We start from the raw sequence: 17,129 nt of genomic DNA on the forward strand, positions 1-17,129 counted from the left end.
TCCCCAAAAGCAGAAGCATGTTAGTGTATCTTCTTCCACTGTTATGCATAGTAGGTCAAACAAAAGCTTGTCATTCAACTTAGGACACTGCCCCATCCCCACTGCCACCTTACAAAGAGGCATTTCTACTGTATAGTTTACTGTGGCTTTGAGTGTAAATCCCCCTGCATCAGCCTCCCTAATACTGAGCCTGTAGACTAGACTTTTTCAATAATGTACTCTATTTTAAACTGTTTGGACACAAAAATGATACAGTAAGTTAAGGATACTGTTAAGTTTACCTACACATACCCAGCCATGCACCCACACAGTGGCTTTGTGTGGTATTCCTGATTCTGGAATGCTTCCAACTTGAAGGCCTGTCATGGACAGTGATGATCACTGATGGCTGGCTGTGGATGTTATACTTTGACTCTGGAGCACAGCATCCTACGGCAGTCTTTTAAGTTGGCGCTATCAGCTTGGCTGAGGTGACATTGATAATGGCATAGAGGATACAGCACCGTCATCCTGAAACACACAGTAGGTATGTCATAGTGAGGAGTTGGAGTTGGATCTGAAGCATCTTCTGTGTATGACATAAATGCTACTGTCCCATTGATGATTTGCTTTTTATTAAAAATCATAATGATTACACCAGGTGCCATATACAAGTAAATTAGTCTTTATTAGATCCAAATCTCTGTCCCTAAAGGTATTAATTCCTATTTTAGCTGAAGTATTTCAGTATACAATCTAGAAATACACTATAGTTTTCTTTAAAATGACAAAGGATTTGTTGACCTTATAGTGTAGTGTCTTGCCTATTCTCCCATCAAGTCTGCCTGACTGGCCGCCACAGTATTCTTAACTGTGTTAAAGATACCTAGACTCTTTCTAGTTCTGACAGCTTCTGGGTGTGCTGTCAGTACATTGTGAGTATAAGGGCTGTGGGGACAAGGACATGTGCCCATTGCTTGAGGTACTTTTTCAGAGACATTCTTACATGCTGCAGCTTCCCTAGTTGTTGTCCAGCCAGAAGCGGCTGTGTTTTCAGGACTGCTCACCAGCTGAGCAGAGGTTAGGCTGCAGAAGTTTAGAGACTCCTAAGGGTAGACTTTCAACTCCTCTTTCCACCACTCTGGAATTGTATTTACAAGTAACTATTGAGAGCAAGGGTAAGTAAGTGGCCACACTTGGATGGGGTTCCCTTTCACTATTTAATAGAGAAATATAAAGTTACTTGCTACAAAAATTTGCACATAAACAAGCTTCAAAGTCTGTCCCATAATTCCGCTTTTGCTTTTGGAGATTGGGTCCTTGTAAGCTCCAAGTTTCACAGCTGTAGATTTTGTTGGCTGAGTGCCTCTGGGCTCCATCTGAAGTTTTCCATAAACACCATTTTTGGCTGTGAGTCAAACATGCACACAGGTGCCCTTCTCCTTCTCCTTAGGAAGTCCACCCAGTCAGACTAGGCAGAAGCTAGCACTCAGTTTTAATCTCATTTGTAGAAGACTCCTATTCTGTGTTAATACATTAAGGGAGAAACAAGTATATTCTGTCATTGGGGATACTACTTGTACACAATATGCTACAAATGTATTTTAACAGCTTTATATGCCTTAGGCAACTAAGACATAGAGTGTAAAATATTCTGTAGCTAATACAGTTTTCTGATAAAATGTCCTATTTGCTTTATTGAACAGAAAAAAAATTTAATTGGTTTGTTTCCTTCCTCCCCCCTCCCCCCTCCTCCCTCCCTCCCTCCCCCCTCCCTCTCTCTTTCTTTCTTTCTCTTTTGAAGATCATAGACCCTATTAAGATTCTGTAAGCCTTAAACTGCTTGCCCTGAAAAGCAAAGCGTCCTTGGTCACAGCGTGCTTCCAGTCTAGGGACTCTCAGCCCTGAGCTCACCCTTCCTTGACTGTAGCTTGGGAATAGCTGGCTTTCCTAGTCTCTCTTTCCAGGCTGGTGTGTTTAAACTTCCTTGGTGACTGCCTTCCCCAGGTATTCTAGGTGTGTACCAGCAGACAGCAAGCATGAGGGCTTAAGGCTGGGGGCATATTCCTATTGCTTGAGATATTTTTTCAAAGAAAATTCTGACCTGCTGTAGTCTTCCCAGTCTCTCTGGCTAGGAACCTGTACTGTTTTCAGCCATGATTTAGATTCACTTTTAAATCACTTTGTATATAAATTAAGTTTTAAAAAGAAGTTAACCAGAGTGCTTCTTTACTCAACTGTTCTAGTGCTTCTATATTACAGAGAGGAGTCTGAGTGCTGAGAAGGACCCATGTGGGTGGCCCTCACTGTGGCCCTGGCCATCATAGAACACTACAATTGTTAGGCACAGAAAAAAACATAAGATAGCATCTTTTAAACTGCCTGTGAATAACTTTGATGTTTGTCATTTAAGTTTCATCAAGAATACACAAATCTACCAGGCATGGTGGCTCATGCCTTCAATCCCAGCATTCTGAAGACAGAGAGAGGCAGGTAAATCTTTTGAGTTCCAGGTCAGCCTGGGATACAAAGAGAAACCCTGTCCTGAAAATGAAACAAAACAAACAGAAAAATAAAACACAAGTTTATAATTCTTTTAAAACTAAGTTGTACAAGTGAACCTCTGGTATTTCCACCACCGACCCGAATTGATACAACCAGGTACCTACTGTAATTAGATTACAGCAGATTCCAAACTATTAGTGCAGTTCTTCATTTAGTGTCAGTTTTTTAGTTTTATAGCAATTGTAAATATAATTTTGATATTTGTTTGAAGCCATATTTTTCATCTTAAATTAATTTCTAGAACAAAACCTTTCTATTAAAAGAGTTCTAACCAAATTTTTTTTATTAATATACATTTAAAAATTATTTCTCAGGAAATACTGAAATAAGCTTAGTTCTGCCTGCAGATGCTGACAAGCTGCCCCTAAGTTGTACCGTTTGTAGTCCTTCTGGAGCTTGGCAGGCTTTTAAATCCTAGATCTTCCTCTTCCAGTTTCAGTTTTACTAGAATTTCTGGCTGCTTCCAGTGGGCTTAGTTGTGAGAAATGCAGTAGAGATGGGTTAGGAGGCTGCAGGCCGAGGCTCTATTTCTGATTCATGACTCAGCTATGTGATCTTGGGAAGCCACCCCACAGGTATCCCTTTCCACACAGGAACAATAGTGATGTGAGGTTTAACCTAATCTCCTGTGGTTATTAAGACGATCAGGTGAAGTATATCAGTGCATTGTATCAACGATAATGTATCAGGTCCTTTATTTCCATGTGTATCTCTGGTCTGCGGCCTCGAGGGCAGGTGCTGTGTTCAAGCGCGTCTTTGGAATCCTGTCTGCCTAATTAAGTTTGTTTATGGAAGAGGCGTCATGTTCTTTTTTACCCAAGGTTTGAATAAGACAGGTGACAAAGAAATAGCATTTTTTGAGGGGAAAATATATGATAGTAATCACAAAAGCTGAATATTATGCATCCCTAAAGAAATATTTACTTGTTCACCGAAATTTGTGTGTAAGAATGCTCATAAATGTACAGTTCATAATAGCAAAAAGCAAAAAACAACCTAAATGTCAACAGTTTAAAAGCAATACATCACAACTAACTACTTATAGAGTGAGATCTTGTACATCAGTGCAAAAGAAAAAGCCATTTTTCAGACATAAATAATACTCCATTCACATGAAGATCAGGGCTGGCAGTAGAGCTCAGTTGGGCAATGGTGCTCGCTGCGCTAGCCTGTTGACCCAAACTGAATCCCCAGAAGTCAGTGACGATGGAAGGAAAGAAGCGGCTTCACCAAGTTGTCCTTTGACCTCCACATGTGGATCTTGATGTATGTGTGCACCCCACTACCAAATACATTTTAGAGATGATTCAAAAGGGCAGAATTAAGAAATGAGGAAGATGTATAGATTTGAAAGACCTGATGGGAGGGCATATGTGGACATTTTTGAGAGCTATTTTTGATTTTTCTTTTTTTGAACTAAGGTGTTGATTTTGTACAATTGCTGATGAAAACTCATTGAAGCACACAGTCGTCATGTGTCCACTTAAGAATGCCACACTTGGGGTTGGGGATTTAGCTCAGTGGTGCCGCTTGCCTAGGAATGCCAAGGCCCTGGGTTCGGTCCCCAGCTCGAAAAAAAAAAAAAAAAAAAAAAAAAAAAAATGCCACACTTAACAAGGCTTTATTTTATTTTTTTTTTTGAAGAGGAGATCAGGAAAGAGTGAAGTCAGTTTACACATCCATTAGTCTTTTCACCTTTTCCCCCCTGAAAACGTCTGGGTCCTAAAGGTTGGGTGTGGGATTGTAGGGACTGTTGTCATTCTGGGTTTCCTTGGTTTACCAATAATTCATAATTGAAACATTCCTATTGCTGTTGTTCATATGAATATTTGACATGTGAAAAAGTACAGTAGATTTGTACTAATTCAGCCACCAGTAACTACAATTTATTTGTACTCTGATACTGATTTGCTTTTGTTCATGTACATTCAGGCTGCTTCATGTCAAACCTACTCCCCTCAGATGAGAAGTGTCTGACCTGTTGACAGTACTAGGAGATGCATAATTACAGAGAAATATTTGCTTTCAGAAATAAAAACTGGGGCTTTAAAGCAGTTGAAATGTAGATTTCAGTGACTGTTTTACTCATGCTGTGTGGCTATGGCCTCTACCCAGCCATTGCAAAGCAAAAGCAGGAGGTTACCTGGGCTAACTGTAATGAAGCCAGGGTGGAAGGAGGGAGGGGGAGTGTGTGTGTGTGTGTGTGTGTGTGTGTGTGTGTGTGTGTGTGTGTGTGTGTGTGTGTGTGTGTGTGTGTGTATGGACTTGCTCTGCTCCTTTCAACTTGTATGTTCTCACATGCGCTCTCTTAATGTTCTCCTGCTTGCTCTCTCTCTCTCTCTTTTTTTTTTTTTCTTTTTTCGAGCTGGGGACCCAACAGGGCCTTGCGCTTGCTAGGCAAGCACTCTACCACTGAGCTAAATCCTAACCCCCTGCTTGCTCTCTTGCTCTATTCTCTTCTCACTGTATAGTGTAGCTTGGGTTGCCTTGAACTTTTTGGTAGACCTTCCAGTTTAAGATTATTGAATTATTTGTATTTTAGTGGCTTTAATTTTTATTTAATCAGTAGATCTAATATTTTTTACTAGGAAAAGCTGTGGTTGGTATTTGAGTCCTGCATTGTGCATTAGTGGTACATTGCCTATTGCCTACTTTCACATGTTCACTGCTCAAAGGCTCCCTGCAGAAAAGCAGATGATAAACGTGAGTGGCTCTGTTAGGTTTGCCATTTGCGATTAGCACTGTGCTCTCTCAGCCCTGTAGCATTTGTGACAGGGTAAATTAATCCCTCATTGTTTTCAGATTTGGATACATTAAAGGTTTTTTTCTTAAGCTTTCTTTTGTAAGGATAGCTAGACTTTTCATGAAGCTGTGTAGCAAACAATGCTTTGTAAAAAGTATTGACCTCTCTTAATCTAAGAAGGAGAGCCTGGGAACTCTTGTAGTGCAAGGAAAGCTTGTGTCCACACTTGGATCTGTAACTTTGACTCAGTGTGCTATAGATTTCTGTTGAGTGATCAGGACATTAACATTTGAGTTCTGCTATGCTATTTAATAATGTTATGTGATTCTAGACAATTCCCGTAGGTTATGTACTGAGCCTCAATGTTCTCAGATTGGAAGATTAAATCAGTTATAGTTTCTTCTGTCTTTGTGTAATAAGAGGACCCTAGAATTTAGCTGACTTGTGAATTAAGGTCTTACCCCAGGCTGGTTTCAGACTCTTTATGTGATCCACCTTCCACTACCTCCTGAAAGCTGGGATGATGGACTGGTTTGTGCTACCATGCCCTGAATGAATGACAGATGTTTATTTCTCTGCCTCTGTAGGCAAGAAGTAACTTCATTTATTGGCAACATGGCTGGGGCTCTAGTGTCTCATGGAACAGCAGTAAAATTGTCTGCCTAACTCTTTGGTCATTTTAAAGTTCTTTTGGGATTGGAACCAGTTTCTATCTTAAATTTATGGAAATGAAGAGGCTCAAGGCTTTGTAATGTGAACTCACCTTAGATATCCTGTGGTAGCTGGCTTCCTTTAGAGAATGATTCCAAGGTGCTTAATAACAGATGGCTTTTAAATTTTAGATTTCATATCTAGGCATGGTGATACATGGCTTTAATCTCTATACTCACAAAGGCAGAGGCTGACTAGCCTGGTCTACATAGTGACTTCCAGACCACCTAGGGTTACCTAGTGAGACCCTGTCTTCAAAAACACAAAATAAAACAATCCAAAACAACTTCAGAATGGAAAGATTTATTATTTCAGGTATATCCTATTTTTTGGCAGTGAGTTCAATTCACCTTTAACAGAAAAGTATTTGATGAACATCAGCAGCTAGGGCTTACTTGGGGGTGGGAGGTTGTCCTGGATGCTGCTGACCACAGCAAAGAGAGAGTGGTGACTTTCCTAGATGATGACCTTACTCTCTTCTAAGAGGTTTTTAAAATTACATTTCAAGTCTGTCTGTCTGTCTCTGCCTTTCTCCATACCTCCTGTCCTCCCCACTGTGTGTGTGTGTCTGTCTGTCTGTCTGTCTGTCTGTCTGTCTGTCTGTATCTCTGTAGATGTCTGTGTACATGTGTGTGGAAGTCAGAATGACAACTTGTGGAAATCAGTTAGTTCTCTACTTTCCCACCGTTTGGGTCTCCGGAGTCGAACTCAGGTTGTCAGGTTTGATGAAAAGTGTCTTTATCCACTGATCCATCTAGCCATGCTGGTCCTAAGGTATTTTATTATTTAGTAGAATGATACCTCCCAACATTCTAAAAACTGGGTGAACAAACAGTGTGTTAAATTTTAGTATGTATAAAATGTAATTATAAGGTAACTAGAAACAAGGATTTTCTCATTGGATTATTTTTTTCTTTAAAACTTTTATTCTGGTTTAATTGAAATGATGTCACTGAGAGAGCTGTAACTGTAACTGTTGCCGACTGAGCGTGTCAGTGTCTTCAGTTAACTGATTCGAGATTGGTACGATGTTGGGAGATACATGCTAGCATATACAGTGCAAAATAATTTTTGCGTAATTGAGAATTATCTTTTAAAGTGCCAGTTTCGTTTTCTTTACCTACAATTTTTCAAACCAGTTATATAGCTCTTAAGGCATTTTTAAACAACATAGCTTTGAATTCTGCCCAAAATTCAATTTGTCATATTCCTACATTGCTGAGTAAGTGCAGCCTTACAAGGCACAGCTTTCACTTTTGAGTTTCCAGGTTTTTTGTTTTTTTAAATAAATGGTTGATTGAAATTCTATTCCATGTGAAATACATTCCACAATGTTGGAAAGTCATTCATGCTAGTTGGTTAAGTAAATTAAGGTAGTCATGTAATAAAAAATGTCATTTTAAAAAAGGTATATTATGATAGGGGAAGATTGACAAGATGCACTATTTGAAAATAGCACTAGTTCAAAACAGTATGTTATAACATCTTCAGGGTATATGTGTGTAGTAGTTATATGTACATATTCAAGTGTACACATAGGAAGTTTTTGGAAGATTTTAAAAGAAACTAATGATGATTCTTAATAGTTCTGGGGACTAAGTCTCTTAGAGTTCTTATGTAGATGGAAGACTGGTTGAGTATTAATTATATGACTTTTTGGGTAAATGATTTATTTTACTATTTTATGTGTGTGCCTGTTTTGCTTACATGTGCGTGTGTGCACCACATGCATTCCTGGTGCCTTCAGAGGTCTGAAGAGGGTTTTGAGCTGCTGTGTGTGTTTGGGAGCAGAACCAGGATTCTCCACAAGAGCAGCCAGTGCTCTAACCTGTGATCCATCTCTCTAGCTCTTCACTATATGCCCTTTAAAATTGCTCCTATTATTTCTGTCTAAAAAATAATTGCCCGGTCTTTGAGCATTCACCTATAAGAAATAATATAATTTGCATATGTATAGTCAATTAATACTTTTTGAACATTGAAAGGAACAATAGGGTAGGAGTTTGAAGTATTAATCGTTTTCCAAAATTTTCACTGGTAAGAGCTTATGTTAACTCACCATATTTTCTTATCTTGTTTATAGGGAGACCAAATTTTGAGGAAAGTGGACCAACGTCTGTGGGGAGAAAGCATGAATTTATACGGTCAGAAAGTGAAAACTGGCGAATCTTTAGAGAGGAACAAAATGGAGAAGATGAAGATGGAGGTTGGCGATTAGCTGGATCAAGAAGGGATGGAGAGAGGTGGCGGCCTCACAGTCCTGGTAAGAGTTGTCTTGTATAACGCACAAAGGAACCGAAAAGAGACCATGCAAAAATGTTTGGGATTTAATAGAAAAGGAAAATAGTTTTTAAAAAAGAAATCATTTATGCTGTCACAGCCCAATCTTATTACTACGAAAACATTTCAAGAGAACAGTTCTCCAACACATCTACTCAGTTGATTGAAATCACTTTTCTGTTTTCCTGAGGCAAATAGTATGGTTTAATAGGAAGCACCTGCCTGCATCTGCAAACATGAGGGAAGTCATTCAGTTTGTCTACCTCTTAATCTTTTAATCTATCTGTAGCATTCTTTCAAACTTAATAGGGCATTTAAAAAATAAACTTATAGATGTAAATGTATAATTACATGTGTGTTGTCTTCATGGGTATTTTTCCTGAACAAGAAAGAATTATTCTTCCATTTTTCCTGACTTAAAAAATGATCTTTTTTTTTTTTTCTTTTTTTTGGGCGGGAGGGTTTATTTGAAGAATAAACTCAGGTCAGAAATAATCACAAGTTTATTCTTTTGTCCTCCTGACCTTAGAAAAGAGAACAAGAATAGTAATGATTAGTAAATTTCTAAGTTGTTTTGGACTCAATGTTTCAAACCATTCTTGGGCATTAGCTATGCTAATAATGGAATACACTGACGCTTTGTGAAGCTCCTTTTCTTCTGACCCGCCGCTTCCATCCTCATGATGCTCAGATGTCTGGAGCTTGAATTGTGTTAGTCACACAGACAGAGATGTGTGTCTGCCCTGTGAAGCATAGTAACATTAGCTCTGTGCCAGGGAAGCTTACCTTGGTAGTGGGTAGTAGTGAGTGCTATACATCAATGTAAGGATTTGCCTTTTTTTTACAGTCAAGTTGTTAGGCAAACCTCTAACCTAGTGATACAGTAGCAAGCGTTTAGTTTGTTGTCAAGTGGTACGTAGATAGAGGCATTATGAAATTAACCTTTAGATAAAAAACCTGATGATTATACCAGTTCTTCAGAGCTGCATCTTAGGCGGGTTTTTTTTTTGTCATGAGTGGGCATTGTTTATATCATAGGATCTGGGCAGTTCTCCTTAGTCTGTATCCTAGGCAACTACATGTCATAATTCTCCTCAAGCACTGTGGCATTTGTGCTGAGGTTGCCTGTAAGGAGAAGGGTTGTAGACTCATGTTCCCAACAAGCATTCAGTGAAGAATGGACAGAATCTGGGCTGAAGGAGAAGAGAAATTCCAGCTAGTCAAAAACAAACAAGGTGAATGTTTTGGAAGGTGACTACTGCTTCTGGGCCCTCGTGTGTGATGCTGATGCTGGTAAAGGGAATTAGGTCAGCTTCAATGCTATCTTCTGCTGTTGTACTCCCAACAGCTTAGAATTTCACATGGTGTTTTCCTCATCTTTTCTGAATTTTTCTCCTCTATTTTGTCTTTCATATTAGTTTTTCTGTCAGCTTCACAATCCATTCCTGCTCCCCTTCTCATGTATTTTTAAAAGATATTTTAGGGAATAAAGATAAAATAGATCTAGGAAAAAAAACTTTTGTCCTTTTTTTAATTTTTTTTTTAATTTGTAAGCATACAGTTTGCTTTTGAGCCTGGCATATTTAATGTCTCGTCTGATGACTCAGGTGTGACAGGTTAACTTCTACCTTTTAGGTTACAGTAAGCCTTTTATTAGATTTGGAATAAAAATTCTAAATACAATAGTATAGACTGATTTATCCAATGAAAAACCCTCACTTTTTTCTAGATCTGTAGCCTATAAAGCTGTGTTAGTTTCAATGAGTTGTCTGCCTCGCTTGCTACATTTAGTTTTCTGAGCAGAATTGTACTAATTCTTGGTCAGATAACTTACAGGCTGTAGTTTTATTAAAGCAGGGCTCACAGCTGGATATAGCTAGAGATAGGGCTCAGAGAACAGGGAAGCCTCCACTCTGGGAGATGAACTTAGGAAACTCAGTAAGAGGGAAACAGGAGCTGAGTGCCTAGAAGGATAGATTCCTATCTGTGTGCATACTTAGACTGAAAAGATGATAGCGGTGGGACCCAACATTTGATCATGAAGACTCCTGAGTAATGACTCTAGGCTTACATTGAAACAAGGTGTATGTAAAACTCTGGGTTCTCTGCAGGGAGTAAGTGCTTTACTTATCGGAGGTTCTGTCTTTTTTTGAACATTGTAAGTTTTTGTCTGTATTTGGCAACTCAGTGTTTTCCACAGTATTTTTTAGATTGATAGTTTTAGCAAATTTCACCTCAGGAATAAGAGCATTTCACTTTGGCCTCATTTCTTTCTTGTATCTTTTAACAGAGTGAGAGTCAAAACTAGAAGACTTATATAGGTTAAAACCATTTTTCTTTTTTATGACTCTTTTGGACGTGGGTTGGGCAGATGTAGCAAGAACTTCCCTTTTCCTTTCAGAAGACACTTCTGAAAAATGAGCAGGCATCTTTTTCTGTTGGAAAATAGATTTGGTAAATAGTATGCTGGGGTGGATTTAGGAATGCCCCTGGGGATGTTAGGAAGAAAGAAGTAAGAGCTGAGGAAGGTGGAAGGGGAGGAAACTTATTCCTGTGGGAAAGCGGCAGGGAATGCAGAACTGAGCGCTCTGCTTTGCCACTGCTACAGCTACTTTTGTTGTCAGAAGTTAGGAGATTTGCCATATAAAATCTCTTATATCATATTCCACCAGTGATGCAATTTCATGATTTTTTTTTGTTGTCCATCAGAATTGTAAGTGAAAGCTAAGTTTGACTGTGAGTTAACACAGGGAGCTGGTATAATTCATAGAGTGGGAAGAAAGCAACTGCTTTAATACTTACCAAAGAAAAGGCATAAACTTCAGTGTAGAAAGAAAGACAGCCAGAGAGTGCTCTTGCCTAGGACTAGGCCACACAAGTAATTAATCGGTGCTCATAGCTTGCCTGATTATTCCAAGTATTCTTTCAGCATGCTTTGTTCCAAGTTTATCTTGTATAGCTCAACTTTGTAGCTTGCCCTGGTACTGTGACAGTAAATACAGCCGTCACTTAACTCACAGTGAGTGCTCTGAGCCTTGAGCTCAGCGCGTGCCCTGTGCTCTCTCTTCAGGGGATTGGCCATTACAGCTCACAGCCATCTTCATTTTTTTCTATGATTTTCTTTTTCCAATACTATCATAAACCTTTCCTAAGGTTTCTGTCCTCCTCAACTCAGATGGCCCTCGTTCTACAGGCTGGCGGGAACACATGGAACGCCGCCGGAGGTTTGAGTTTGACTTTCGAGATCGAGATGATGAGCGGGGCTACCGAAGGGTGCGCTCTGGCAGTGGGAGCATAGACGACGACAGGGATAGCTTGCCAGAATGGTGTTTAGAGGATGCTGAAGAAGAAATGGGCACGTTTGACTCATCTGGAGCATTCCTCTCTCTGAAAGTAAGAAATCTGTTTTACACACCATGACAGGTACTGACCTCTCCCCAAAGCCACATATGCTATTAAACTTTGGCTTTATTTTCTTGATACAGAAAGTGCAGAAAGAACCTATTCCTGAAGAGCAGGAAATGGACTTCAGGCCTGTGGAGGAAGGAGAGGAGCGCTCTGACTCTGACAGCAGCCATAATGAAGAGGCCAAAGAACCGGATAAGACAAACCGGAGAGATGGGGAGAAGACAGACAGAGCAGGGACTGGTAAGAGTCATTTTTGTCTTCTTGCACACCTTAAACAGAAACCTTCCTGAATTCATTTATGATCACTTTTCGTTCCAGACTCTAACGAGGAAGTACCCCAGACGTCACTGTCATCTGCTAGACCAGGTACCCCTTCAGATCACCAGCCTCAAGAAGCAGCACAGTTTGAGAGGAAAGATGAACCCAAAGCTGAACAAATGGAAAAGGCTGAAGAAGAGAGTCGGTCAGAAAGCACTCTCCCAGCCAAGATCCCCAGCAGAGGGGACGGTATGTGTGTGAGAGTGGACACTACAGTGGAATTTTGCAGAGGCAGTGTTCACTAGTCTGACTGCTTTTACTTAACCTCATGGAACTGTTTCCAGGAGACAATGATTTGAATAGGTACCATTACCAGTAAATGCAAGCAAATGTTGTTTTCCTCCTATCTTCAGGTCAAAATGCATGAGAACAGGGTTAGAATCTGCAGGAGTAGGGGTGCAAGCTTTACTTTCCTAGATGCTAGAGCTGTCCTGACTGCACTTGCACAGTCGTTTAGGATCATTGTTTGGATGCCCATAGCAGATAGTTGCCTTCCCTCTTCTAGAATCCTATATTTAAGGTCACAACAAAATGCCACTGTCCCGAGGGAATAGTCTGGAATACCTGGGACAGTCTGGAAGTCCTTCATCACCTTTGCTAAAGAGCAAGTCTTTACAGTTCATCTCTAGTGTTAACTATATTTGTTTGAATGGCTCATACACCTTAAAAGCACCATTTTGTATATTTCTGTGAACATTCTTGAAAATTCTTGTCTGCCCTTGGTAATACAGCCTGCCAGACCTGGTAGGATCTCACAAGTGGCCCCTTTGCAGTTTCAGCAGGAGCCACTGTATCTCGCCCATGCTGGACTCACCCTCCTGAAAATGTTGTAGGCCTTGCTTTGTTCCCTGTTGTTGTGCTTCTCTATATAGCTAAAACCTCAATCCTAGTTAGATTGTAAATAAGACTTGACTTTAGTAGGCCCTTGGGATGATTCAGGAGCCAGGTAGTCTTCAAAAAAACCTCGAGATAGGAAGTAGAATTTGGAGGTACAGCTGAGTCCATTGAGGGAACGTTGTAATACCAGGAAATGGTGAAAATAGAGGAAACCAGATTGACTTAAGTTGTGGGCTTTGAAGGCTGAGAGGCGGCCGCTGCTGCCTTAAAATTGTTTTTTACTACATCTACTCTCCCTGGCCCGTGCGAGTTTACATGCACATATGTACCTACAAGTAGAAATTAGAGGCTAGCTTCCAAGAATCACTTTCCCCATTCTACCATATAGGTTCTAAAAATTGAGCTTAGAATATTAGATTTATTTAGCTAGCACCCCCAAAACACTAAGCCATCTTGCTGTCCCCTAAGGCCCCACCTCTAACCCTTATTTAAAAAAAAATAGGTACTATGTGTGCTAAGCAGGTTGGTGAAATATATGGTTTGAACTTAGATTTGATAGCTTGTGTGGGGTACTTATGACACATGTGACCTCCTGAACTTCTGAGTAGACACAATGCGGCAGGCAGTGCCCATGTAAAGAGAGGTATTGGCAGATGAGATCTTAGTCAGAAATTGACAGAGTTTAGTTACATCAGGGAGGAAAAGAGGTAGAGATAGCTGAGGTAGTTCAGAAGATTAGGTACTCAGGAATGAGTGGAAGTTAAAGAATCCATTTGAGGGGTTGGGGATTTAGCCCAGTGGTAGAGCGCTTGCTGGGTTCGGTCCCCAGCTCCGGGGGAAAAAAAAAAAGAATCCATTTGAGAAGGAATGATTAAATTCAATTTTGAACGTTGGTTATGAAACATGAAGAAGAATGAGAGTTGATTAGAAAAAGTTGTGAGGGGACTTTAGCTGGATGGTAGTAGTTTATTATTAGGAGATAATAAGTGGAATTAGCTGTATCTTTCTTCTGTGGTACCACAGGCCTGTAATCCCAGCAATTGGGAAGGAGTGGCAGGAGGATTGAGAGTTAGTGGCCAGTGTGGGCTAAGGAGTAAGACTGCCTCAGAAATAAAATAAAGAGAAGAACAACCATACATTTGGTAGGATGAGGAAGAGAAAGAACCTTGGGTAATTTCTAGTTTAGGGGTGGAAACCAGCGAATTACCTTGAAAGCCAGCAATAGAGCCTACCAGAGTAGAGAGCAGGGAGGAGGGCATGCAGGCTTGAGAACATCAGCTGCTGTGGAGGGAGGTTGGCACCTGGCAGTTTTGTGTCTCTGTGCATCTTTGAGAGGTCCTGTCCATAGGGGTGGGCAGGCAGGTGGTGGTGACCCAGGCAGTGTGTATAAACTGAACTTAAAAGTTAGGCAGCTTGAGGAGGACTAGACATTTAAAGCTGTTTGTTAGGACTGGATAGTCAGCGGTGTTAAAGGAGAAGCTGCAGTTGGTTCAGTTAGGGGGTTTCCCACACATACTTTAGGTTAGAACTAGGAACCAAGGCAGAGTGGTAGCTCGGCAGTTCAGGCACCGGCAGCTCTTCCAGAGGACCTGGGTTCAATTCCCAGCACCCTCATGGCAGCTCAAAACTGTCCATAATTCCAGTTCCAGGGAATTTAACACTTTCCTACAGACATGAATGCAGGCAAAACACCAATGCACATAAAGTTTGGAAAAGAAAAAGTAATTAAAAATATATTTAAGGCAGGTCATGGTGGCTCACTCCTTTAGGCCCAGCACTGGAAGGCAGATACAGGTGGATCTCTTAAGTTTGAGGCTAACTTGATCTATAGAGTGAGTTCCAAAAAAACCAAACCAAACAAACAAGCCAAAAAAGGAATCAAAGCAGAAACTATTTTTACAGTTTCTAGTCTTAAAAATACCCTGCACTGTTGAGACTTTTCAAATTAAAATGTGTACTGTATTAGCTTTTGAAATATTAGGATTTGAAATTTAGGATTATCACATGTTTCCCATAAATGTTTTGGTGAGATGACATGTCTTTGAGAAGCTTTCATTTTCTTAATGTTTTTAGTATTTAGAGGCAGTATAAAGAACGAATTAACTCTTCCTCTTGCTCTTTTCTCCTCGTGCCCTCTTCCCTCTCTCTCCATATCCCCCTCCCCACTCCATGGCCAGCCTCTACTCCACTTCTCTCTGTCTCTATTTCCTCAAGTCCCCTCCCCATACCCTAAATAAACTCTACTCTATACCTAAAAAAAAAGAATTTGACTGATGCTGCTAACTGTGGGATAGATGCTGTAGTGACTCAGGTAGAAAGAGTCTTTAAGGGCTTTTAAGCTTTTTCTGTCATTCTAGGGAGAAATCTAACATTTCTCCATAGGAAGTAGCTTCAGGATTGATGTCTCTGTTGGACCTCCACTGCTCAATTTAATAATGTAGAGTTAACCTTGAGAAGTCTCCAGATTTCTAAGAACTTTTATTACTCTACATTCTTTCCCATTAGAAACGGTGCCTGCCTCCCAGCAACCCTCGACACAGCTTCCTCCAGACACAGCCTCTCCTCTCCTCATCCTATCACCTCCTCTTCCTACTCCTAGTTCTGCCTCACGGCCAGTTGAGACAGCAGCTGTCGAAGCTCCTGGTATGAGCAGTGTTTCCACAGAGCCAGATGATGAAGAGGGCCTCAAACACTTGGAACAGGTAGAGTCATGTTACTCTTATATCTCCTGTCAAGCCCTTACATGAATAACCCAGTACAGAAGTTTTATGCTCTGGATTTTAAGTACTGGAAAAATTGTTTGGTTATTAATGTTTGTGTAATTGTCTTTCAGATCATTTCATGCTTTTAAGTTTCTGCTATGTAGTAGTCATTGTGTCAGGTTATTTTTTGCTCTTCTGAGATTGCCCTCAGCTGTTTTCCTTTCTTTTCTTTTTGGATGTTAATGGAATGCTAAAAATGGTGAACACAAGCAGCTGTGGATGATCCCTGTGTCTTCTGTGCTTTTTAATTCAAGTACAGAGGGGAAGATGGTTAAAAGCTTCAGGATATTAACATTCTTATTCATGTCTGTGTTTCCCTAAAATTGTGTGTAACGAACGTCACATGTAAATGATGAGTTGGTTTTCTACAAAAGAAGTCCTCTCCTTGGGGTGGCATGGTTAGAGACAGGAAACATTAGTTATATATTAGTGAAACTTTTGGAATAACTTATTTGCAACTGTATTGAGTCTTCTGTTTTGTTAATACCTCAAACATGCAGGTTTGTGAAAACAATCTAGAATGGGCCAACATCTTATTTTAAAACCTTATTTGAATGAAGCCTGGGCTTTGATCCATACCTGTTTGTATTTCAATCTAGTTGGTTTACTTTGGGTTTTTGATTGATAATTTTTTTTCTCCCATAAAATGGGATCAGGTTGTCATCAGTTGTATTCCTTTCAAAAATGGAGTAAAAAAAACAGTGATCATTAATAGCTTTATATTAATTCATGAGTATTTGTCTCATATCTTTTCTCATGTCTTTTATCTTCTGTTACTAGCAAGCTGAGAAGATGGTGGCTTATCTCCAAGACAGTGCACTAGATGATGAAAGATTGACATCAAAACTGCAAGAGCACAGAGCTAAAGGAGTGTCAGTTCCACTGGTGCACGAAGCAATGCAAAAGTGGTATTACAAAGACCCCCAGGGGGAGGTCCAAGGTCAGCGGCCCGTTTGTACTTTAGATCCTGAAGTATTAGTGTTCCTTCCAGAGCCTCTTGAGAAGGGTTTGTTTAATGTCAGTCTGCCTAATGGAAAACTAAGTCAACAGACTTACTATATAAAGTACAAGGAAGAAAACATAGGAAAAGAAACTCAGGTAGAGAGTGATGACTAAAATGGCAGCAAGGTCAGCAAAGTGCTTTGTGTACTCCCTGACTTCCACACATCTCAGCTAGGTAAGAGGCTGGCACATCATTCACCATCTCTGTGCACCAACATCCAGACCAACAGAAGGTGATAGCAGCAAGTGTTGGAGAGCCTGGCATGATTTGCTGAAGTGGGCTTGCTATAAACAACAAAAAATTACTGAAAAGACTAAGAAATGAAGCCCTTAAAATATTTGAGTAAACTAGATTAGAGGAAAGAAAGCATATATGTAGATTCATTTCTGCTGTAAAAATGTTTAACTTCTGAGTTGGTTGTTGGTGTGTTAGTGTCAGTTAAAAAGCACAACACTTAGTGAATGTATCTGAGAACAGCAGCATGCTAGCGTCTCTCACTTCCAGTTCCCTTGCCCCTTTCCAG

General features: G+C 40.1%; 1 protein-coding gene across 4 annotated transcripts in view; it reads left to right on the forward strand.

The window, feature by feature from the left end:
• Positions 1 to 17,129, forward strand: part of Gigyf2 (GRB10 interacting GYF protein 2) — a 125,435-nt gene that overhangs the window by 71,058 nt on the left and 37,248 nt on the right. For all 4 annotated transcript variants that reach the window (XM_032901560.1, XM_032901557.1, XM_032901556.1 and 1 more), the window contains 6 exons: positions 8,082 to 8,261; positions 11,454 to 11,671; positions 11,764 to 11,926; positions 12,005 to 12,193; positions 15,347 to 15,543; positions 16,384 to 16,543. In XM_032901560.1, the coding sequence (XP_032757451.1) occupies positions 8,082 to 8,261; positions 11,454 to 11,671; positions 11,764 to 11,926; positions 12,005 to 12,193; positions 15,347 to 15,543; positions 16,384 to 16,543 (1,107 nt within the window). The remainder of the gene's footprint in view (positions 1 to 8,081; positions 8,262 to 11,453; positions 11,672 to 11,763; positions 11,927 to 12,004; positions 12,194 to 15,346; positions 15,544 to 16,383; positions 16,544 to 17,129) is intronic.

The sequence above is a fragment of the Rattus rattus genome, chromosome 4, assembly GCF_011064425.1.
Source record: "Rattus rattus isolate New Zealand chromosome 4, Rrattus_CSIRO_v1, whole genome shotgun sequence".
In the NCBI taxonomy this organism is placed as follows: domain Eukaryota; kingdom Metazoa; phylum Chordata; class Mammalia; order Rodentia; family Muridae; genus Rattus; species Rattus rattus.